At 38.8% G+C, this 21,841-nt stretch overlaps 1 protein-coding gene across 1 annotated transcript; it reads left to right on the top strand.

The window, feature by feature from the left end:
• Positions 1–20,596: 20,596 nt before the first annotated feature.
• Positions 20,597–21,588, top strand: LOC116872516 (protein BTG3-like). Its single transcript, XM_032865722.1, is given in 2 exon segments — positions 20,597–21,208; positions 21,211–21,588. Coding segments are annotated over 2 exon segments (756 nt in total). The 5' UTR covers positions 20,597–20,727; the 3' UTR covers positions 21,486–21,588.
• The last annotated feature ends 253 nt before the right edge of the window (positions 21,589–21,841 follow it).

A 21,841-nucleotide genomic window follows, 5' to 3' on the forward strand; every position in this document is an offset into this window, starting at 1 on the left:
TTCTATCTTTCTGAGGACAGCTGTGAGGGACATCTGTTCCACAAAGGGATTCGTACCCTGGATGGAAGGAGTCAAAGTCAAGATGACCTACTGTAATTTGGGGTTAGCTACCTAAAACAGTAGTTCTCAAATCTGGCTGAGTATTAGAATTACCTATTATATTCATTTCCTATGACTTCCATAATGAATTTCCACAAACTGGGTGTCTTAGAACAATGAAAATCCATTCCCTCACACTTCTGAAGGCTAGAAGTTTAAATCTGAACTATCAGCAAGGCCACGCTCTTCCTAAAGACTCTAGGATAGGATCCTTCTTTGCCCCTTCCTAGTTTCTGGTGATGCCTGGCAATCCTTAACATTTTTGTCCTATTCCTGCATGACCTTAATCTCTGCCTCTGTTGTCACATGGCCATCTTCACTCCATATGTATCTCTGTGTATCCTCTCTTTTTACAAAGATACCAATCGTTGGATTTACTAATTTATTGGTATTAGATACCAATCCAATACAACCTCATCTTAACATTTATAAAGCAAACATTTTCATCTTCACTTCCCAACTGCAAAGACGATATTTCCAAATAAGGTCACATTCTGGGATTCCAGGGAGACGTATATTTGGGGGAACACTATTCAACCTATAATGCCTGGGAAGAATTTTAAAGTTCCATTGCCCTTGTCACACCCCAAATCAATTAAACTGGAATTCTAGAAGGGTATGGATTGGAATCACTTTGGGAAATTTTAAAAAACTGGTGCTTGGGGCTCACCCCGAGATTCCAACCTATAAAATAGGTATTCTAACAAGTATAATAATTGGATTATTAAGGAAAATAAATGAGATAATGTAAGGTACACAGCAGAAAACTGCACATAACTTATGCTCAATTAATATTTTCTTGTTGATTTGTTTGGCTTGACTGGTTTATAAAAATAAGGACATAGTTTCACTTACATAAGGATTCAGTACTCAGTAAGCATTGATACCCTTTTTCTACTGCCTTTTTCAGGACAAACGTGATAATCTGCTTTATGTTTCCGGGGTCAGGGTTTTACTTAGTATATGGTTTGCTGTTGCCCTTACACAGCCTGTTTTCCTGATAGACAAATTCTTTTAATCTTTTCTTCATTTGAGTTTAATTGCCATTGTCCTCCCATCCTTTAACAGGTCACGTTGTAAGCTTTAATCTCCTCTAGTCTGCTAGAGTGACTAATTATCCTAATTTGCTTAGGATCGAGGGATTTTCCAGAATATAGGACTTTCAGTGCTAATCTTAAACAGTCCCAGGGAAACCACCATGATGAGTTGCCCTAAGGCTGCCTCCCTCACCCATGGATAAGTGAACATGCCCAGTGTTACCCCAAGAGTATAACACATGTTAGGAATATAAGGAGCTTTAAGAGGGAATACAAACATATAAAATATGACACTTGCCTTCAAGTTTATACAAAGCTATCAGTACAATCATGAATAATGCTGGTGATAATGCTGGTGATAATACAAGCACTTACATGAATCCCATTCCTTTACAAAGGATTTTATGTGTATTATCCATTTAATATTCACAGCAACCTTATACATGCATGGCACCATGATCATCATTTTGTAAATGACGAAATGGGTTCAAGCAGCTGATGTGACTTCTGCAAGGTCTCACAGCTAGTATGTATTTTGGCCCAAATGTACCCAGGCAGTTTGGTTTCTACACTGGTAGTATTAATACCAACGCCATACTGAATGCATGCCCAAGGGATACAGAAATCCAAGTCAGAGAAGGACAGAGGGTCAATGTTTTTCAGCCTGGTGCAAAGCTGTTACAGATAAGGGGGGAATTGAACTGGCACCAGTAGGTCATAATGCATCATGACTTCCCTTCAGTGATTCATTTGAGCTAAACATCAGTTGAGTACCTAAAATGTGTGTAGCAATACAGAAACACTGAGCAATGATAGTAACCAGAATTTGGGCAGGGAAGGTAGTTACTCTGTCCCTGGCACTGTGCTGAGTCCTTGAGATATTATCTAATGGCACGGCATGGCATGGCTTTGTTATATCCAACCAACAGGATACTATATCCCCATCACACCAAAGAGAAATAAGGTTCAGAGACATCAATTAAGTTGACCCAGAATCTCACAGCTAGTTTGAGATCAATTCAGAATCCAAATCTTGGTCTTTGTGTTTGTGTCTTGGTTTGTCTTACAATGGAGTCTGTTTTCATAACTGCCATGCTATCTTGCTCTTCAAGATGAGAAAGGCATCAGAATACTTTGGTGAGGCTTCAGTGGAAATGTAGAGCAGGTTTATTGGTGGATGCATCATATAAAAGTTAATTCACCTGTTTAAGATTGGGATAATTGTGGAAAACCTGCAACAGAAGCTAGATATTAAAGATGTGAAAGGAACTTGCCAGCAAGGAGAACTGGTGGCATGGCATGAGCACTCCTCATCTTTAGGGCACAGCAAGCCCTCATCTCCATGAAGAAAGGCAACAGCCAAAACTATGGAAAACACTCCCGTGACCAAATTGGAAGTACAGTTAATCAGGACTTAATTAAAGAGTTTAATCTCTGACTAACGGGTGGGGGGTGATGGAAGATAAGGAGGGGAAAGAAAAAGCACATAAAATCCCTCCATTTAAGATGGTGAAATGTGTCTTCTCATCCATAATGCAGCACCATAATGTTCTTGTATGAATTGAAAATGCCAGGCAATCAAAGGCCATATGTGAGTGAATGCATACAGAGTGTCCATGTATTTTTAATCAAGGCTGCATCTCTGAAGTATGTTTATGCTTTCTTGGCATGAAAGATGCTCCCCCAGATTAGCTCTGCATATGACTCCAGGCTGTTGTTACCTTTGGCCATGGCAATGAAAGGGAGTTTGCAGATCCCCCATAATGCATTACTGTGGAGCTGATGCACGCCACACTGGAAGGATAGTGAACATTGAGCAATCCATTAAGGCTGAGGAAATGGGTTTAGGAGTCACTGAAGTCTTCACTCCCTGGAAGATCGCTCTTCTACTCTCTCTTCACACCCTAAAATTCATTTTCCACACAGTACCCAGAGCGATCTACTAAAAATGTAAATCCAAACTCTTCCTTTTATCCACTCAAATCCCACTAGTGAAGAGTTTTAAAAGTAAGAGCTGGACTCTGCTGGGGTCTCCAGAACTCTGCATGAGTTTTTCCCCATCCCTGCTTCATGTCCTACCTCACTTTACATTCATGACGCTCTGGTCACATTGTCCTGATTTCTGTTCCTAATCACTTAGAATTTGCTCTTTCATGCATTCACTTGCAAAAAAAGGTGTCTGAGCACCAGCTATGTGTCAGGAACTCTTCTATGTGCTGGTGATGCACCAATGAACAAAACAGAAATCTTTCTGCCCTCTTGAAACTTATGTTCCAGTAATAGAAGATAGACAACAAACAATAAAGAAGAAGAAAGTGTAAAAGGTGTAAAGCATTTAAAAACTGACAAGTCCTTCACAAAAAAAAAGAAAGAAAATAGAGTAGTATAAATAGGGCCAGGATTAAGTGGAAAGGAATGTTAAGCTATGACATTAAATAGGATGGTCATTTCAAAGCAATTTCTCTTACTGCTCCCTCTCCTAGAACACATTCACCCAGATCCTTACATGAATATCTCAGAACTCAGGTCTCAGCTCAAATGTCACCTCTCTGAGAGACCTTTTCTGATCCCCCAATGTGAAGTGGTCCCTTCTTGTCACTTTTTCTCACTACTGTCTGTGACAGCACTTAGAACTATCTGATGTTACTTTCTTCATTTACTTACTTTGCTTTTGTTTGCAATACTCATGGACTGTACATGCTAAGAGAAAAAGGTCTTTATCCCTTCACTGTTAGGGCGCTTGTGTCTAGATCTGTGCCTAGAATACAGTAGATATTCAACAAATGTATGTTGGGATAAAAGAATGAAGGAATGGATGAAGATAGATACTAACGCATCAATTAGACCATTGGGGCAAGAGAGATAAGTGGTATTTGACATTGAGAAATCACGAAGAGATATTAGCATCTTCTTGTTTAGTAACATGGCATTTATTTAAGTAACACAGTCCAGGAAATATGGACTAGATTAAGAAAATACTATTGAGAGAATAATTAAAATGATCAAATCATATTCTAAATGTACTTCCTTTATATTCCTCATGTCTATTTCTCTCCATTCTCATGGCCACCACTCTGGGCCATGTGCCATCATCTCTTGTTCCACTGCATCCATTCTTACAGTGAAACACAAAACATTTCTTCAAAGTTCAGGAAGAGTAATGCTTTAAAAATGTGTATTTGATTATGTCTTCCATTGCTTAAACCCTTCGATTACTCTCTATTAACTGTAAGTTAGGGTCCAAAATCTTAAAGTGGCTCCCAGAGACTTCAAGAGCTGGCCACTGTCCACTTCTCCAATTTCATCTCTGCATACTTCTCACCAGCTCTGTGGTCTACCTAGACTGATCTCTTATGTTTCCTGAATGCTCAAATTTGCCATCTTTCCTTCAGATGACTAGAAGATAGTTTCTCTGTTTGGCAGTCTTTTTTCTGCTCTTTTTCTCTGTGTCAGGCTAAGTCATTGACATCTTTTAAATATTTTTAATAAATTAATTAAGCCAATTAATTAATTAAGTCAATTAATTAATTAATTAAGTCATCTTTTAAATATTTGCTTAGACTTCATACCCTTTGGTAAGGACTCTATGATCCTTAAGTCTGGACTAAGTAACTCTTCTCTGTGGTCTCATACCGTGTCAATTTCCCCATCACATTACTTCCCATGTAGTGAATCACTCTTGTTTGATTTCTTTACTGTCCCCACCACTAGACTTGAGCAGTAAATGAACAAAACTAATTTCTGCCTCCTTTATTCTAATAGTTCAGGCATCTCACATAAAGACTGGCTCATAGTAGTTCCTCAAAATATACTTGTTGAATGATTGGATAAATTGTATGGTCATTTAAAATAGCAGCACTGTATTTCCAGACAGTGCTTTGAGTATCATTACTCATTCCAAAGCATTGCTTATGGGTCTTGCTCCTCTGTGGCAACATTGCTAAAAACTGATTGGAGATGGTAGAAAGTTGAGGGCACACAGCTTAACTCTTGATATTGATGTCATAGAGTATAACTAAGTCCTTCAGTTCAACCCTTAGTGATAGCCCCAGGAACCAAGGAATTGATCTAGCAAGACAAGAATTCTGAATCCTACTGGAAGTATTGAGGATAGTGGCTTCTGCAGAGGAGGCAATTCTGATGTCTTGCTTATTAGAGTGGAAAGTATCTTAAAATTAGTAGCTTTGCCTATGTCTGAAGAAGGGCAGAAGTGGCTATAGAAACAAAGGATGCAGAACCTGAATGAAGTCATTGGAAGCATAGTATCCAGGAATCTCAGTTCACCAATGAAGAAAGCAAGAACTCCAATGGTTGTTTAAAAAAAATCTCTCTATTCCTGGAATGAATTTTTGACTTTTTCTCCAACCCTATATTTTCTTTCATCTGTTTAATTTGACTAAACTCATATATTTTGACAGGTTTTAATTTTTTTTCTCTTCACCATGTGCCAGACATTAAGAATATGCCCCCCATATGAAGGCCACATGTCAGTTCTGTGACATAAGTGCAAGTACTTTCTCATGGTTCATCTTGCATCCCAACTAAATTCAGAAGCCTATCCTTCTTTAAAATCCTTTGACTGATTTACTTGCACCAGAGCTTTGGTGAGCAATACACATTTTATTTAAAGTAACAGGAAAGAAGGCACAGGGAGGAGATTACACCACACATATCTAAGTAAACAAGTTAGCATTCTCCCCATGTAAAGACATAACTTTTTAAAAAATCCCTTTCTCCTCTTGTCACTGAGGGTTCCTTTTTCCTCCTTTCAGTACATGAAAAGACCATCCTAATTGACTTAGAGCTCTTCTCTCCAGTATTTTTCTCTAGGCATTCAAAATTCTTCTTTTGTGACCAAGACACCACAATTCAGGTCTGAACTAGCTCCTACTTCCAGCAGTGTTAATCTAAAGTCATCACAGTTGTTCAGCTAAACAAAGGGAGGGTCCTCCAATTAGCAGAACCACCAGCCTTAGAAAATGCTTCTTGTGCACATTGCATCTTTATGTTTGGCCAGCAAATCCCAAGGAGCCAAATCATTATTAACCTAAGATTTGAGCGTCTGAATCTTCATTTATAAGATGCCCCAAAAGATTCTGACCTTATGAAGTTGTGAGGATCACATGAAATAAGGATGAAAAAAACAAAATAAAACAAAATTGGTACATAACCCAACAGATAATAAGCCTATTAGAAGCTAAGTGTATACTGATTTCTTTCATTTCAAGTGACAGGATTTGAGGATTCATTTATCCCACAATTTCCTACTGGATTCCTGTTTAGGAAGTCTCTCAACTTCTCCCATCCAAGTACTAACCAGGCCTGACCCTGCTTAGCTTCCGAGATCAGATAAGATCAGGCGCATTTAGGGTGGTATAGCTGTAGACTCTCAACTTCTTAAAGCTCATTAGTGTCCCTAAAATTACCATAAAAACACAAAATAGTCCAAAAAAATGCAAAGTAAAAAGCGTATCATATTGTCATTTTTGCATGTTGGAGACATGACTATCCTGACATAGACCCAAAAAGTGTGTGTGTGTGTGTGTGTGTGTGTGTGTGTGTGTGTTTTCTAGAGAATTTATATACTGAAACCCCTCATTCAGAGACAGTGCTATGTTCTAAAAGGGTGTTGTAACATTGTTTTGTCCACAGCCCTTTTTGACAATGTCTAGACTAGCATTCCAACAGTAGGTGGCAGATAGAGGCACCATGGGTTTTTACTTTGATGCAAAACTTTGTCACTATCTAGAAATGTCATGGTTTTAAAGCCTTGAAGCAGAGAAGCTTCTCTATTTATAATCTTATTCTTATTCGTAGCAGACCCAGGGAACAATCATGCTCATTGCTATGGTTCTCTGAGCATGGTTGAGCAGCGCTATTGACTGAAGCCACTTTGCCATCAAACCATCAGGGATTAGTAACCTCTGAAACCTTCTGCTTCTAGCAGTTCAGGAAAGGTAGGGTCTTATGGGCTCTACCCATGGAACTGATGACAAAAGCACCCATGAAGGCAAAAGATTCATTCACCTACAATACAGGTGGAACAGCATGTATTAAAAAAAACTACCAGAGTCCAGATTTTTGGCCTGAATTTAAGATTATTGAATTATTTTTTCAATCCCTAAGGCTCTAGTACTGAATGAGTAATATGTACTCTGCAAAGAGCTATGGAAATTACAGAGATGAGTAACAATTAGGTAAATGTTTATATCAAGAATATTGTATCAGCTAATCTTCACAGCAATTTCACAAGATAGAACTCTTTATTTTTGTTTTATAAAAGGGAAAATCAAGGCTCGGGAATTTGAAGAAACCTGCCTAAGATTAACAAGCTATTGCTAAAGTTACATTTTAAAATCAGGTATGTCTGTGGAGAAGGGTCAAAACACAGTCACAAATAACATTGGTAAATATCTTGAATATATCTTCCCCTTTAATCTTCATAGAAACCCTGTTGTGTCTCCATTTCACAGATGAGCAAAATGAGGTTCAAGGAAAATTGGTACTTGTTCAGAGAGCTCAGACAAATCTTCTGCAAGCAGGACACATGAAGTGCTCTTGGATTTTGGGGGTCATCAAGCAGAGAATGTTAGGTTTAATAAGATACCCTAAATATTCCAGAAGGTCTGAAACAAAGGGACACACTGAAGAAGAGAAAAGGGTATCCAAACGAAAAATAGTTACATTAGCATGGAGACAAATTCTGCTTCTATTTTAGATGGCAAACCTACATTTTTTCCGAGTTATGTAAGAGAAAGCCTTGTGTTTGTGTTCAGAGGGCAAGCTTGAGGAAAAGCTCAGGACACCACCTGCATCCTAAGTGGCCCGAGTGGTGGAGGGAATGGGCCCTGTTCCAAATTGATTAGTTCTGCTACCTTCTCATTATTGTTCTGCCTGAAGTTTGGCATGCAAGCAAGGTCATTCCATGCATGGGTCTGTGTGACTTAACTGATTCCACTACAGACTCCCTCCCCTGCACACCCCCTATCCCCACCGCGGCATGCCACCTGCACTAGAGAAAATTAAAAAATCAACGCATACATTTTACATGAGTTCCCGAGACCGGTGAGAAATTAATGTTATGTTGTCTTTTGATAAAGATACACCTTTTTTTTTTTTTTTTTAAGATGTTCATCCAATTCAGTAATAGGAAGCCTTCCTCAGATTCCTCCATGGAGCTATATGTCAGGATGAGAAGAAGAAATGCATATAGACTGAGAAGAATATGTTTGAGCAAATTTTCTTTTTGCAGTTCACCTTACAAAGAAATTTCAGGGTTACATATTAGGTTGCTGCCCTCCCCAGACTGTCAGGTGCCTTATTAATTTTCTGTTCCCATGGTTCCTTCCTCTGAGGTTGCTCCCTTAGCCTAGAATGACGTATTCTCTTATTCTTACATTCAAATGCTTCCAGTTCTTTAAGGTTGACCACAAATGTCTCAGTTTTTATGCAGCTATCTCATACCCTCAAATAAGATGTGATTGCTGTCATGGCAGATCTTCAGTAATTCTTAGAACCATTCTCATCCCTTCTGCTCCTGTTTTCCTACCAATCATGTGAGAATACTTACAGCTGTTTATTTCGGGGTTGATTTAAAAATTAGAGATAATGTATAAGAAACCTAACAGAGTATTTGACAAGTGATAGTTAATATATGGTATTGGTTTTGTTATTATTGCTACTAACAAAGAAATACAATGTCCAGAGCTTTTTGGGCAGAATTCAAAATGTTTACAGTCAAGTTCCGGTCTTTGTTTCTAGTTTTATCCTTCCAGTAGTCACTTTGTCTTGGGCACTTCTGTTCCCACACCCCCCTTGCAAAAATTCTTTATTCTATTAAACTAAACTCCTCAGTGCTATGTGAACATTTACACATTCAGTACTGAGGACCTCCGTGGTTGTGATTCTTTTCATTTTGTTTCCTTCCACACTAAAACTTACCTAAGATCTCACAATTTATAAATCACATAGACAATAAGCAGTAGAGTCGGAACTGAGATCCCGTTTCCCATACCCATAAACAACAGTTCAGCCAGGCTTCTAAAAGGTGTCAAGTAATTGTTGAGAAGTGATTTGTTTGGTTATGTGCATAAGCTTTGAATTTAGACAGATTTGGCTTTGAATGTTAGCTGCCTGGCTGCACAGTTGCAAACAAGTTCCTTCGGGTGTCTTAGCTTAAGCAGTGATCTTTGTAACAGGAAAATAATGTGTGTGTGTGTATGTGTGTGTAAAAGCTTAAAGTTATTATACCTTATGTTGTTTGAAATGTATGTTCATAAATTATATGCATAATTATAAGTTCAAATTCAAGTTATATTTGTGATATAACCTATATATAATATATGTAACACACATACACACACACACATATATACATACGAAATTTAGTCCACATTATAACTTTAAGATGTGTGTGTGTGTGTGTGTGTGTGTGTGTGTGTATCGTATCCTCAGGGAGAATTTATATGTTACAGTATCCATATATACAGTAATGGTATGTATACATAATATGTATGGTATGTATACATAATGGCATATGTATGTATGTATGTATATATAAATATATATATGCCCCTGTGTGTGTGTGTGTGTGTGTGTGTGTTCTAAGAAGCTCTATCTTAATTCTATGCAAGAGTGAAATACATCCAGGAGTCAGCAGGTTTAAAATAAAATTACTTTAAAAGTTTTTGACCAATGTGGTTTAGATCAACATGAGGCTAAAAGGACTTGTTTAAAGCCCATTTCTAACCCCACTCCCACTTTCACCCTTCTCAGGACCTGAAATCTCATCCAGAGGGCAAGGAAGGGCATCAGGCAAAGTAGAAAGACGTGTACAATCACAGCATCACTGGGTGGAGAAGGAAGGAAGGGAGTGAAATCTTGGTATTTACTAACTTACGATAAATCATCTCTAAATAATTGAAAACACAGACCAATGTTTGCTACTCAACAGTTAATGACTCACTTATCCTCCATGAGAATCTGAGAGTACAATTTCTTGCAAGAAGCCGGAAGTGTTAGTGGAGTAGAGACTACTCTACATGGGAAGAAGGGGGAGTTCAGAAATACAGGCTCTTTCTTAATATCTAGCGAGATGCTGATGCTCAGCAAGTAACTCATTATTATTAGTTAATAGTTGCTGTTAAGTTTCCAGTGATCAACATTGAAATATTATTAATATTATTAATGATACTAATATATACTAAGTATATCTATATGATGTCTACGTACTTTTTGTACATAAAAGCTGAAATTAATCTTTCAATGAAAACTATGCAGTTAAGGCTCCTGTTTAGCAATGCAGCTTCTACACCCCTGTGGAAGCCCAAACATCACCAAATTTTGCTGACCTGGCTTCAGTAAGTTTTAATTCAACAAAAAACCTGGTTGGACAGAGGCATCCACAAGTCCCAGACCATGTAACACTCATTCTATTTAATGGAACTGTTCCATATTTGTGCTTTCTGATGGAACTGGATCTGTGTCTTTCTGTCTCAGTGGAACATGAATGTAAGGTGATATCCAGAAGGGACCCAGATCAGGAAGGGATGAGAGGTGAAGTGGTGGTTGGGGGAACATAGAAACTGGGCTGTTAGAAAGAAACAGAAAAAGATGACTCAGGTTATTTCATCAAATAAAAAGCATCCCCTTTGTGAACTGTCATAGCTGATTTCCACTTAAAAGCAATATGAATTTAGCAGACAATTTTGATGGCCCCCTGAGATTGTTAAATAGGGTATTGTCTTTATGGGCATGTATTATCCCTGTGCATGTGTACATTTTGATCAAGAGATAAATATCCGGGGAGGGGCTTCAATTAAGATAATGTATATTGGGGGTGCCTGGCTGGCTCAGTCAGTTAAGTGTCTGACTCTTGGTTTTGGCTCAAGTCATAATCCCAGGGTCCTGGGATCAAGCCCCACATCAGGATCAGCACTCAGCAGGGATTCTTTCTCTCCCTCTCTCTTTGCCCCTTCCCCTTGCACGTGTTCTCTCTCTCTCTCTCTCTCTCTCTTTCTCTCTGAAATACATAAGCAAATCTTAAAAAAAAAAAAAGATAATGTATATTGGGTGACTTCAATGAGATAGCCATTTTTCTAAAGACTTATAATACATCTCTCTCTCTCTGTCTCTCCCTACCCGCTTGAACTAAGGTTCTCACACATACGGTTTTCTCTCACTAAAATTCTATGCCCTGTCTTCTCCACCTGATGAATTCCTACTCTAGAACAGATTCTTCTTTGAACACACCCCATCAGGGATATTTCTCTGATCTTTAAACTTAGCACTGGTTCCTTGGTATATGCTCCCACCACTCAGTATCGTATCCCTTAATACCCTGTTTGCAGGTTTTCAAGCCAGATTCCTATAATTTAAATTTTCACTCCACCACTTTTAGTATTGTGACCTTGCCCAAGATAATCCAGCTGTCCCATCTATAAGTCAGCAATAATACTAATACTTACCTCTGGATTAAGTATTAGGTTTTTGAGGATGAAATGAGGAAATTTATTTAACATGCTGAAACCAAGGACTGACACTGAATGCATATTAGCCATTTTTATTCTTTTCATCCACTTTTGTTTTCAAGCTGAGATAGGGAGGGAAAGAGACTATGACAAGCTAGCATTCCAAATTCAGAGGTTGGATTTTATCTGGTAAGAAATGGAGAGTTGCTGATGGTTTTAAAGAGAGGAGAGACAGGGTCAGATGTGAATTTTAGAAAAATAAAAAACTAAAAGAAATACAGGGTGTTGGGCAAGTAGAGGAAGAAGTCTTTAAAATGTGCTCCATATAGCCAAGTGATTCGTATTTAAGCAATCATATTTAATCATCATTCCCAAAAACTAAGAGTACATGTAAGTCAACAAACATGGGGGGAGAAATAAAACATTTGCGGAATGTTCACTGAGTGTGAGATGTGCTAACGTCTGAGAATTCAAAGAGGCAGTTTGCATACTGTGGAATAAACCAGCCTAGTGTTTAAGAGCATCAGATTTGCAACTAAATAGACCTAGGTTCATCATCTAGGGCTATGCCTTCCCATTTCAGCAAGGTTCTTAAACTACCTAAGCCTCAGTTTCCTCAAAATTAACAAGATTAATTGGCAAGATCAAATGAGGTACGGTGTCTAAATCACCTAAACATGCTTAGGATGTGGTATGTGTTCAGTTAATGTTAGTTTTCCTCCTTACTATTATTATTGTTGATATTACTTCGCAACAGTGCTAAGTGGTGCCTTTCTTCAATGTCAAGGTGCTCACTGTCTGAATATAGAGTACAAATACGTAATATAGGAACTGTATTCTATTTCAGGGACCATGCTATTAAAAATGGCAAATAGTAATCCAGTGCATATCACTCGTCAGGTATTGTTCTAAGTGGTTTATATGTATAGTAGTATTTAATTCTTACAAAAACCCCAGGAGGCAGATAATGCAATACTAAATGCTATACAGATGAAGTACAGGAGCTCAGGTTGAATTATGTGTCCCAGGCCACACGGATAGTGACTAGCGGAGGGGTATGTAAGCTGAGGTTGTCTAACACAGCTGCCATGCCTTAAACCACTAGTTTTCTGTGCTTCCCTGATAAATAAGGATGTGATGATTTTGAAATCAGAGGGTTTCAAGAGGACACAGCATCTGTGCTGGGCCTGACAGCTGAGCTACTCACTTTGTTTCTAGGAACACTTGAACTTAAACCATTCCAGATAGAAGTGTGTCCTCAAACTTCCTCAAAGCTAGAATGACTCTTTCCGCAATCTTTCTGTATTTTAACAACCTGTCATCTACGTTGCAAGCTTCTTGTATATACTAAATATTTATGTTGGAATTGGGGCCAGAGTAAATGAATATCACCCCCCACCAGTCATGTAAGGATAAATTCTGTCTGTGCAAGCAAAGGAATCCCCCAAAGATTGCTGATTCTAAAAACAATTTTCTGCTGATCCATAAACAGAAGGAGGGTAATAATTTGAAGGCTGATATTAATCTGTCTTTCCAACTACCCATAGAAATTCCCTTGTTACTCTACAGGGTCAATAAAATAACAATGGCAACAATGTTACTTTGATTGAAAGCCATGATGATTGTTAAGGTAAGTATAGCATTTGACCCAAGTGGTATCTCATAAATATCTTCAAGATATTTAGAGAGATGGAAACACCATGAGGGATATGTAATGGATCATACCTTCTTAAAAATGAGGACACTGTGGCATGGGATGATTTAATAGGTATTCAAGATCACATAACTACAAATGCCACAATCATAGTCATGGGCAGAAAAGCTGTTACTCAGGTCACTGCTGTGGGTACAGATCTGTCTCAGCATCCTCAGGTTAGACTGTGCTTTGTGACAAGATGTACAATTTAGAACTTTAATTTTCCTACTGAGCCCAAGGTTTAAGGTGGGAGTAGAGAAAAGATCTCTAGCTGGTGGCCAAATCCCACAGTCTCACCTGAACAGAGAGCCTGTACATTCCAACAGGGTAGAAAATATGTACCAAGATTTTCGGTAGTCACTGGGTCCACAAAGATGTTGGGTCACCTTTCTGCATTCTGTGGGGAGGGGAGGGGAAGCACTTCCATCAGTAGGTCCCAGCCTTTACAGCAGTTCAGCCTGGCTGAAGGATTCCAGAGGTGAAGCATCTCCCATTTTATGCAGCTAAGTGTAGCTGTGTTTCTTATCAGTTACTACGAGTGGTGTACTGCTGGTTCCCTCTCCATTCACCTAAACAATCACAGTTAATATTTACCAGTACTTAACATTACCGAAGCATAGTTCTTTACATTTATGGACATGAAGACTTCTCCTAATTTAGTGAACAGTCTGGTGACCCTTTCAATTGAGTGTCCTTGACTGGTGCACTGACCCAGAAAAAAGAGAGAGAGAAGAACTGAATATCCTTCTGCCATTATATGGTGTGGAGGTTATTAGGGCTGGTCATTAGATATTTCTTCTGATTCTTGTTCTCTGAGTCACATCCTAGTGTTGTGCTTCTTCAGTCCCATAAAGCTGGACATGGTCATGGAATGTGAGCAGAAGCATTCTCTATTTCCCCTGCGGGGAATATTTTCAAAGACAGTTCCTCCTTTATTACGGCCACTCTCCATTTCTGCAGTGACTAATAGGAGCCTGTGGCTAGGTAGCATTTGCAACCATGTGGGTCCTAAGAGGCAGCAAAGAGTAGAGAGCCGTTGCCAGTACTGGACTTGCCCTAAGGTATTGAGTTTTAAGGGTTGTCGTCATCATCCCCGTCACGCTCATGTGATGTGGTACATGTTGTAGGTGCTTCTGGCAACACTTGGCAAGTTGCTACAAGAGATGAATGAGTTCAGAAAATAACTAAATAGAAGCAGGTAGAGACACTCTGGGGTTTAGTGATTTGCAGGATTAAAAGAAGAAACTGTTTTTCAACCCAGTCTTTAAAAAACATATATATTATCAAGAATGTAGCAACATGGACAGGACTGGAAGAGATTATGCTGAGTGAAATAAGTCAAGCAGAGAAAGTCAATTATATCGTTTCACTTATTTGTGGAGCATAACAAAGAGCATGGAGTACAAGTGGAGATGGAGAGGAGAAGGGAGTTGAGGGAAATTGGAAGGGGAGGTGAACCATGAGAGACTATGGACTCTGAAAAACAATCTGAGGGTTTTGAAGGGGCGGGGGGTGGGAGGTTGGGGCATCCAGGTGGTAGGTACTGGAGAGGGCACGGAGTGCATGGAGCACTGGGTGTGGTGCAAAAATAATGAATACTGTTACGCTGAAAAATTAAAAAATTAAAAAAAAAAGAATGTCATTGACTATAACAGACACCAAAGAAAACTTAGACTTGCAGCCAGGGTCAGGTGGAAGGAATGGCCATTACAACCACAGTTAAAACCTCTTGAGTCCATTAAGGTTTTTCAGAGAAAAAGTACAATTAGGTTCAGTATCCAGTAAATGCATTCCATTGCAAAAAAATGACTGGGGTGGGGGGAAGAGAGAGAAATCTTGGCTTTCCCGAGAATCCCTTATGGGTTGTTATAATTAAAATGGCAGGGAGGGGAAGGAGAAGATTCAAGCCAAGATATATCAAATCTAAGAAATATATCTAGGAAAGAACAGTGAGAGTGGTATTAGCATATAGAAGTGACTGGTTTCAGAGATATGAGGTCTACTAGCATTTTAAGGGAGTGGCACTGCAAGCAAATCACAGTCTATGACTGTTTGAGATTTAAAATAATATTAGGGGGTGCCTGGGTGGCTCAGTGGGTTAAGCCGCTGCCTTCGGCTCAGGTCATGATCTCAGGGTCCTGGGATCAAGTCCCGCATCGGGCTCTCTACTCAGCAGGGAGCCTGCTTCCCTCTCTCTCTCTCTCTCTCTCTCTCTGCCTGCCTCTCTGTCTACTTGTGATCTCTCTCTCTCAAATAAATAAATAAAAATATTTAAAATAATATTAGGATTCTCAAACTCCTAAGCAGCAAAGAAACTGAGAAAGATGCTCAACCACTGCATAGGGCATGTTCTCCAATGCCCATTTTTTGGTGTGGCCAAGGAAGTTAATGGAAATGAAAGAATCCCATTTCTATGAACAGGAAATGGACCATGACAGTATCATGGGCCAAAGAAAGCAAAGGAATAGAGGACTCACCTGGGAACAGAATGGAACACTAATCCACTAATCTGGGAACTTTTGTACTCCCAGAGGAAACCTCGTCACATCTCTCTAGTAGGATTTCGTAGTTGTGATAGACCACCTATTGTGTCTCCTCTATTTATGATAGAGGGTATTTATTATGGTAATGCTGTGCATGTTATTTTATTGGATATTGGCTTATAAAATGGGATTTCAGTTGAGTTTTGTAATTCATCTCTGAACCAAAAACAATCACCTCTAGACTTGATAAAGAAAGAGCAGGGAACTATTCAGGAGTCTGGACTTCAAGCTGATTTATGAGTGGATGACTTGCCTCAAGTTCTTGAGTTCACCTCTTGAGTTCTTTTTTTTTTGGTGGTGTGGGAATGGATATTTTATAAGCAGGAAGGAGAAGTTTTATATATATATTATATATATATGTTATATATAATTTTTAACTATATATATTATATAATATAGTAATACATAAAACATTTGAACATGTAAAACATATATATAGAACATTAATATTTACCAATGCTTATATTACCAAAGCATGATTATTCATTTACATTTATAGGTCTGAAGACTTCTCCTAATTTAGTGATGTAAATATAACGTTTTATATATATATATATATATATATATATATGTTTGCTATTAGAAAAGCAGATTGTAGTAATTATTAAGTCTGTTAAAAAAAATTCCAGATTTTCTCCCTTCTTGGCACGTGGGAAAATTATACTTCCCTACCTTCTTTGAGTTAGATGTTGTCACATAACTGGATTTGACCCCCTAAAATGTAAGCAGATAAGCTGTGTGCCATTTTGAGACATATTTAATTATCATGGCAGTGTCAGACACCGCAGTGTTCGGTAAACCTGGAAGCATATGTAGGGATGTGTTCTCCATCAGCCAGGGTCCCTAATTGACTATAATGACAGAGCACTCTGTTGCCCTGCATGGACATGTATTGTGAGAAAGAAAGAAAGAAACCTGTGTTATTTTCGGCCTCTAAAACTTGGGGGTTGTTTATTTGCTCAGTATATCATATCTGTCCTGGCTCGATCATAGACATGAGCTGATGTTGTCTAACTCTATACCTGTAGAATGCCTTTTCTTTTCTTTTCTTTTTTTAAAGATTTTATTTATTTATTTGATAGACAGAGATCACAAGTAGGCAGAGAGGCAGGCAGAGAGAGAGAGAGGAAGGGAAGCAGGCTACCTGCCAAGCAGAGAGCCCATTGTAGGACTCGATCCCAGGACCCTGGAATCATGGCCTGAGCCGAAGGCAGAGGCTTTAACCCACTGAGCCACCCAGGCACCCCTAGAATGCCTTTTCTTTGAGGAATAAGGTAGGGCTCATCTGGCTGATCAGTATAGTATATCATCCAAACCTGAACCCTGGACTGGCAGCCTCCCCTTGAGGTTACGGCCAATCCCATCATGAAGATGAGGATTGTGACACTTAGCTCTTTCCTTGTCCCTTTGGATACTGGCACTGCCCTTCCCTTTGAGTGATTTGCATTTCATAAAGAAAAATCCAGAGGCCAGAACTTCAGCACAATTTTATCCTAGCTGGCTCCTCCACATCCCATCTCTTTGATGAAGTACATGCAAATTCTCATCACTACTACTTTCCTTTGAGTAATGAGACCAAACCCAACCATCCCATCATGGTGCTATTCCAAGTACCAGTCACAGATTTAAACGTAGTCATAAAGGCTAGATCTGTTGCATGAAGGGATATGCAATCTCATACTCATTGGCGTGTATCCCAAATTTCATCTACTCTAAATTTCATGAAAGAAGAAATTCTAATTATGTACTGTATGTTGGCTAACTGAACATAATAAAAACAAACAAAAAACAGGAGCCATTATTTAAAAAGAAGAAAAGGAAATTAGCTCCTCCTCACAAAGGATGTTATGTGTATATAACAAATAGGTATCATCATTTCATCAAAGAAGCTGAGACTTTTTTTTGCTTTTGGGCTTAACATAAAGCTTCTTCAACTTCACGTCTTATTTTTTGTCTCCCACTTAGTCAAATATAGATAATGTACACTGTGGGTGGCAATTGCTTAATAATTAAGCTTATTAGTATCAAGGACCACTGGGTACTTGGTTTTGTGCTGGGGATACACAAGGAAGGCCTCCTTAAGAGAATGACATTTAAGCGAGAGTTTATGACTGAGGAAATTACCCAAGTGGGGAAAGAAGCATTCCAAGCAGAAAAGTAGAAAAAAATACTCTGATGCACAAAAAGTTCAGCTCATTTGGGGATTCCGAAATAAAGCCAATGGGGGTGATGTGGCAGGAACAAGTAAGAGGGTGGTTGGGGTGAAGACACAGGCAGAGGTCTGCTAATCCCTCACACCGTAAATGTTGCCACACACTTTTAAACTGTATTTAAAGGATGGTGGGGAGCCTTCAGGAGTTACTGATAAGATGATCTTACACTGCCCAAGTTCCATTCTTTTGCAAATTATTGAATCTTAGAATTTAAAAGGCTGATGTCTCTGCTCCATCCTGTCTCTTATGCAAGAATCATTTCTATAACCGATTGGAGTTCCCAGAGATCTGTCTCTTTACCAGCTTTTATGGGTCTTCAGCATGTCAGACACTGCAAAAAAGCTGGAGGTATAGATAGACCCCTTAGGTTGCAGTGGTCATGTAGTGTACAATAAGAATAAAAATTAAGGAAAAAAAGTAAAGACAAAGAAACATCCCTGTATTTTTGCACACTTCTTAAACAATAATGTTGCTTTCTCTAAGTGGGAGAAAACAAAACTGTAAATTTTAAAATTAACAAGTTAAAAAAATGTGTTTAATAAATAATCCATGGAAGTCAAAGGGATAAATACATTGAGCTCCTTAGAGAATGACAGAAATGGGATAGATGACAAAATATAAGGAAAAGCCCTCATGATTCTACTGACAAAATTCCTTTAAAAGCCAATGAACAGAAAGTAGAGTGGAATAGGAGAACCAAAAGCTTGCTGCAGTTGCAGAATTTTAAGAGATTTATTTAACATTCTCCGGGCATAGTTCTAAAATATTCATGCGTGTTGGACATAATTATGTCATTTTATTGTCCACTGTGTGTCAATGAAATGTCATTTTTTTCACTACAGCTGATATCACTTCTCCAGCAATTGGGAAATGCAAATGATTAAAAACAGAGAAGTCTTATGTGGTAGAGAATTTGTTTTATGAAACTTACAGTGAAACTTTTAAATCTGAATGTTGTACTAGGGAGTGATTGAGATCCAAATGGGCACATTTCTCTATCCAAAACACGCAATGGTCCCTTTACAGCAGCCACATTTAAAGAAACATTGAACTAATGATGAAAGGGGTCAGGAAACATTCTAATGAAGATTGAATAGCAACTAAATTGCTATTTCCAATGAAGAAATACTGTTGTTCTGTGTTGTTTCAGAAGACTTCATTAGTGTCAATGAGTAGAAGTTGCAAAGAATCTGATTCTGTTCCAACTCAAGGAAACATCCTATGGAATTCAGGTTTTGTGAGACACCGTTAGCCCCAGTATACATGGTAGATTAGCAGAGGGTCCCTGCAGAAGAGCTTTATCCCTGCTGCAGAAGAAGACACTAGAAACCTCCAGGGGATGGTTCAGCATTGTGGACATTGCCTGAGCTTTAATATCAACCAGATTGGAATTCAAATCTCAGTATTCCCAACTCACTAGCTGGCTGACTAGCTGTTATGGTTCACTTAACTTTTCTGAGCTTGGTCTTTCCTCATCTGAAAACAGGAGAAAATCTACTCAGACTTGTAGTTAAAATTAAATGAGATGGTGCATGTAAAACACCTGACAGACATCTATCCAATAACAAGTGCTGTATAAAATTATTGGGAAAGTGAGGCTTACAGGCACGAGCTACAATTCCTGTCACATAGTATGTGTTCAACAAATGTTAGACCCATCTATCTTTCCATATCCTTAATGATAATGTGGCTCTAATTTAAGAAAGCTCCCATTGTCATATTTACTTTTTGCATCTAGAACATGAATTCAGGGGAGACTTTCTGGTTTAATGCTCAAATCTTGACTGTTTTCTCAATCGCATCTAGGCTCGTTTCTGAAGGTAGTGAGGCTCTCACCATGTCTTATATGTGCTTCATTTTATCTGTCTTCAAAATTGCAGGGTTTTCCTCAGAAAAAAAGATGAAAATGCAACATTCTTCTTGACCCTTGTCTCAATTTAAATGAAAACCCAAACTCTAATGATGTTAAACCCAAAAAAGAGGTGCAGATTAGTCAGTCTAATTTCTTTTCATTTGGTGATGGCAAGAGGGGCAGGTGCATTTTGATAGAGTTGGTTTTACTTCCCTTTGTTGTAAAGAAATCCAGCTTCAGTAATGTGCGACCCATGGCTGCCAAATATGACACATGGAACTGAAAACTACCTCATGCAGCAATCAGCCTTACAATTACCCACACTGATTTATTTTCTCTGTCCTATCTTTCTTCCTTCTCTTTTGCTTGTCATTATCTTTACTAAGAAGTCTAAGTAGGCTTTTGTGCTGCAAATGGCAATGTATCAATTAACTCTGAGCATTAACTCAAAGCATTAACTCTGAGTCATTTCAGACATATCTATTAACAAAAGTTTTGGGAGTTTAGGAAGTCAATAAGCAACACTTCTTTCCTCTACTCTTGTCAAAGCAGACCTTCTGTAGGGGACGCTTTAAATTACCCAGCTTGACCTATAACTTGATAGATTTATTAGTTAGAATGAGCAAGGTTATGCTATGTAACAAGAAACACCAACATTCCAGTGAACTAAAGAAAGGGTCTCACACGCTCCGAACTAGGCTCGCTGCGCTCGCTGTCGCCGAGCGCCGGCCCGCTGAGGCGGCGCCCTCGGTTCCCGGCCCGGAGACGGTCGGGACCGCCAAATCTGCGACCCCAGGGCGGCGGCGGCGGCGGGAAAGATGAAGAACGAAATTGCTGCTGTTGTCTTCTTTTTCACAAGGCTAGTTCGAAAACATGACAAGTTGAAAAAAGAGGCAGTTGAAAGGTTTGCTGAGAAATTGACTCTTATACTTCAAGAAAAATATAAAAATCACTGGTATCCAGAAAAACCATCAAAAGGACAGGCCTACAGATGCATTCGTGTCAATAAGTTTCAGAGAGTTGATCCTGATGTCCTGAAAGCCTGTGAGAACAGCTGCATCTTGTACAGTGATCTAGGCTTACCAAAGGAACTCACTCTGTGGGTGGATCCATGTGAGGTGTGCTGTCGGTATGGAGAGAAAAACAATGCATTCATTGTTGCCAGCTTTGAAAATGAGGATGAGAACAAGGATGAAATCTCCAAGAAAGTTACCAGGGCCCTTGATAAGGTTACCTCTGATTATCATTCAGGATCCTCTTCTTCAGATGAAGAAACAAGTAAGGAAGTAGAAGTGAAACCCGTTCTATGACTGCGACCCCAAGCCCTGTGTACTAGATTTCAGAATTGGTGTTCCCACCTCTTCCATTATGGCACCCTTTACCCAGAAAAAAGCCAGGAATGTACCGAGGGAATGGTCATCAGAATCACTATCCTCCTCCTATTCCATTTGGTTATCCAAATCAGGGAAGAAAGAATAAACCGTATCGCCCAATTCCAGTAACATGGGTACCTCCTCCTGGAATGCATTGTGACCGGAATCACTGGATTAATCCTCACATGTTAGCACCTCACTAGCTGCTTTTGATTCTGTTGGTGTCAGTGTTGAGAGAAGGTAGAATAAGGCTGACCACATTAAAAGTTAAAAGTTCATACTCATAGTAGTAAAGTTAGATGGGCCAAACCATCAAACTTATTTTTATAGAAAAGTTATTGATAATAATCTTTCTTAAAAAATATATATGCACTTTAGATATATTGATATAGTTTGAGAAACTTTATTAAAGTTAGTCAAGTGCCTGAGTTTTTAATATTGGACTTGAGTATTTATATATTGTGCATCAACTCTGTTGGATACGAGAACACTGTAGCAGCAGACGATCTGTTCTAGCACCTTTGAGCATTTACTTTATGGAGAGTATGTAAGTTATTTA

The sequence above is a fragment of the Lontra canadensis genome, unplaced genomic scaffold (genome assembly GCF_010015895.1).
Source record: "Lontra canadensis isolate GAN:19392208 unplaced genomic scaffold, GSC_riverotter_1.0 scaffold30, whole genome shotgun sequence".
NCBI classification, from domain to species: domain Eukaryota; kingdom Metazoa; phylum Chordata; class Mammalia; order Carnivora; family Mustelidae; genus Lontra; species Lontra canadensis.